Genomic DNA, 3437 nt, shown 5'->3' on the forward strand with positions numbered 1-3437 from the left:
ACACCTATAATCCCAGCACTTTGGGAGGCCGAGGCAGGCAGATCACTTGAGGTCAGGGGTTAGAGACCAGCCTGGCCAACAGGGTAAAATCCTATTTCAACGAAAAATACAAAAATTAGCCAGGTGTGGTGGCACATACCTGTAATCCCAGCTATTCGGGAGGCTGAGGCAGGAGAATCACTTGAACCCGGGAGTGGGGTTGCAGTGAGCCGAGATCTCACCACTGCACTCCAGCCTGGGAAACAGAGTGAGACACCGTCTCAAAAAAAAAAGACCAGGTGCAGTGGCTCACCCCTGTAATCCCAGCCCTTTGGGAGGCTGAGGCAGGTGAATCACCTGAGGTCAGGAGTTCGAGACCAGCTTGGCCAACATGGTGAAACCCCATCTCTACTAAAAATACAAAAAGTAGCCTAGCATAGTGGTGTATGCCTGTAATCCCAGCTACTTGGTAGGCTGAAGAAGGAGAATCGCTTGAACCCGGGAGGTGGAGATTGCGCCATTGCACTCCAGCCTAGGCGACGAGTGAAACTCAGTCTCAAAAAAAAAAAAATCTCTCTCCTTGAACCTCCTTCTCCTAGTCACCCCACTTTTCTTCTCCGGTTGTTGCATCTCCCCTGTCCTCACTTGCATAGTTCTCTCTGGGCAATTTCAGTCTCTCTCATAGTTTGCTACATTTATTACACCTGTGACTTTCAGACCTCTAGCCCAGCCTCTCTTACAAGCTCTAGACAGATTAGTGAATATATCCACCCACATCTCTTGTATGAACCTCAAACTCAACATTTCTATACCCAAGGCATTCATTATCGTTCCTTATGCTCTTGCTGCATACATACCATCAAACAGGATCTACTTATTTGACCTCCTATATACTCTTTGAAACTGTTCTTCCCTTGCCACCTTCATTGACATTGCTTTAGTCTGGCTTTTGTTGTTTCTTACCTGGACTGTCTCAAGACACTCCTTTTAGGATTCCTTGCCTGGAGTCTACTGTCTATCACATCCATCCTCTATATTGCTGTGTTTAAAAAGACATCTAACAGCTGGGCACAGTGGCTCACTGTAATTCCAGTGTTTTGGGAGGCCGAGGTGGGAGGATCGCTTGAGGCCAGGAATTCAAGACCAGCCTGGGCAATAGAGCAAGATTCTGTCTCTACAGAACAAAATATAAAAATTAGTTAGGTGTAATGGCACACACCTGAAGTCCCAGCTACTTGGAAGGCCAAAGTGGGAGAATTGCTTGAGCTCAAGAGTTTGAGGCTGCAGTGAATTATGATCAACAGACATCTAACTATTCCTTGCCTGCTTGAAAAATTTTGGTGGTTGGCCGGGTGCGGTGGCTCACGCCTGTAATCCCAGCACTTTGGGAGGCCGAGGCAGGCAGATCACAAGGTCAGGAGATCGAGACCATCCTGGCTAACATGGTGAAACCCCGTCTCTACTAAAAAAGACAAAAAAATTAGCTGGGTGTGGTGGCGGGTGCCTGTAGTCCCAGCTACTCAGGAGGCTGAGGCAGGAGAATGGCGTGAACCCAGGAGGCGGAGCTTGCAGTGAGCTGAGATCCGGCCACTGCACTCCAGCCTGGGCGACAGAGCGAGACTCCGTCTCAAAAAAAAAAAAAAAAAAAAAAATTTGATTTTACCCAGAAGAAACTCTCATTCCATGCCTATGTCTGTGCTTAAGGTACAGGTAATGTTGAACTCAAGGATCTCTTTCAGCAGGGTTTTCCATCTTCCTCACTGTCATGCTGCAAACTAACTTACCAAGATATAACAACTTACCAGATATAATATCCATATCTGGCAGATATCTCAATGATAGAAAATAATACAAGACAGTAGTTCCTAAATTTTGCTGCATGTTAGAATTTCCTGAGGTTCTTTGGAAAAGTCCTGATGCCTATGGCTCACTTCGAGAGATTCTGATTTTTTTTTTTTTTTTTAACCACAGCACTGAGTTTTATTAGGGATTCCATTCAGGTTAAATTTCTAGGAACGAGGGAGTCCTAGTTAGAGGACACAAAAGCCCACAAAGCCTCCTCAGATCTCATAGTGAACCACCGAGTCAGGTTCTTTAGAGGGGTCACTGCCTCGTTCCAGGTACAGATTATTGCAAGGATACTGCTTTGGTCCCACAGGCTGGTAGACAGGGTACATGTCCCCCACCCAGAAGATGAATGTCATGAAAGCCATGAAGCCGAACAGCTGCATACACATGACATTCCAAGAAACAGGTGTGGGGGACGTATCCACACGATTCCTGGTATACATGTCTAGGTGCCAGTGCGTTGGTTCACCCCAGTTCAACCTCAGGTCCGGCTGGTCCCAGCTATACCATGGATTCCTCTCATGCTGTGAGCGGTCAGGGAGCTTTGGGTAGTCGCCATACTGCATGCCATCATCCGGGTAAGGCTCGTAGTCTTCCACACACATATTATACTTCTTGGGGGCAGCGGCCCATCCTTCTGGGGTCCTAGGATAGGACACTGGGAGCATGTCATTGGTCACGTGGGAGGCTGTCTGTGCGCCCAGCGGCACCACGTTCTGGAATGCCCTTTGTGGCCACTGGATTCCCAGCAACCCGGCCCTGGCCACCGCCATCTTCACCTTCATGTTTCCCTTCTGCCGAGATTCTGATTTAACTGGTTTGGGGTAAAGGCCTGATGTTGGGTTTTTGGTGGTTTTTTTTTTTTTTTTGAGACAGAGTCTCACTCTGTTGCCCATGCTGGAGTTCAGTGGTGCAACCTTGGCTCAGTGCAACCCCACCTCCCAGTTTCAAGCGATTCTCCTGCCTCAACCTCCCAAGTAGCTGGGATTACAGTCACGTGCCGCCACGTCCGGCTAATCTGATCCAGGTATTCTTTTAGGCCCGCACTGATTCAGCCTGCTTAGCAAATGCTGGGCTTGGTGAACATCTGCATATGCCTGCTGCTGCCCACTGGGATTTCTAAGCAGTATGGCAAATCTTTCTATCTCCAACCCCTGGAGTTTTTTATTTTTTATTTTTTTTGTATTTGGACACTTATGCTCTGAGTTTACCCAAATAAGATGTAAGAAATATTTTTTCTTTTGATGTTTTTGTTTTTGTTTTCCCCATCTAGTTCCAATTGCCCGGGCTGTTCTTGTTGACATGGAACCCAAAGTTATCAATCAAACACTGTCAAAGGCTGCCCAGTCTGGCCGATGGAAATATGGTCAACATGCATGCTTCTGTCAAAAACAAGGTTCTGGAAACAACTGGGCATATGGGTAAGAATAATTCCTTGTGATTTTCAATTTAGTGACAGCTACACAGTCGGTTAATAGATAGCGAAGTTAGAACTGTACAGTTGAGGGCCGGGCGCGGTGGCTCAAGCCTATAATCCCAGCACTTTGGGAGGCCGAGACGGGCGGATCACGAGGTCAGGAGATCGAGACCATCCTGGCTAACACAGTGAA

The 3437-nt window shown here is 47.3% G+C and overlaps 1 protein-coding gene and 1 pseudogene across 2 annotated transcripts in view; one reads left to right on the forward strand and one right to left on the reverse strand.

The window, feature by feature from the left end:
• Positions 1-3437, forward strand: part of TUBD1 (tubulin, delta 1) — a 47767-nt gene that overhangs the window by 3877 nt on the left and 40453 nt on the right. Inside the window, exon 3 of one of the 2 annotated variants that reach the window (XM_011953664.1) lies at positions 3101-3248. The exons of the other annotated variant lie outside the window; for it this stretch is intronic. Coding sequence (XP_011809054.1) covers positions 3101-3248 — 148 coding nt within the window. The remainder of the gene's footprint in view (positions 1-3100; positions 3249-3437) is intronic. 2 annotated transcript variants of the gene reach the window in all.
• Positions 1946-2600, reverse strand: LOC105520081 (annotated as a pseudogene).

Source organism: Colobus angolensis, unplaced genomic scaffold (genome assembly GCF_000951035.1).
Source record: "Colobus angolensis palliatus isolate OR3802 unplaced genomic scaffold, Cang.pa_1.0 Scaffold37, whole genome shotgun sequence".
NCBI lineage: Eukaryota > Metazoa > Chordata > Mammalia > Primates > Cercopithecidae > Colobus > Colobus angolensis.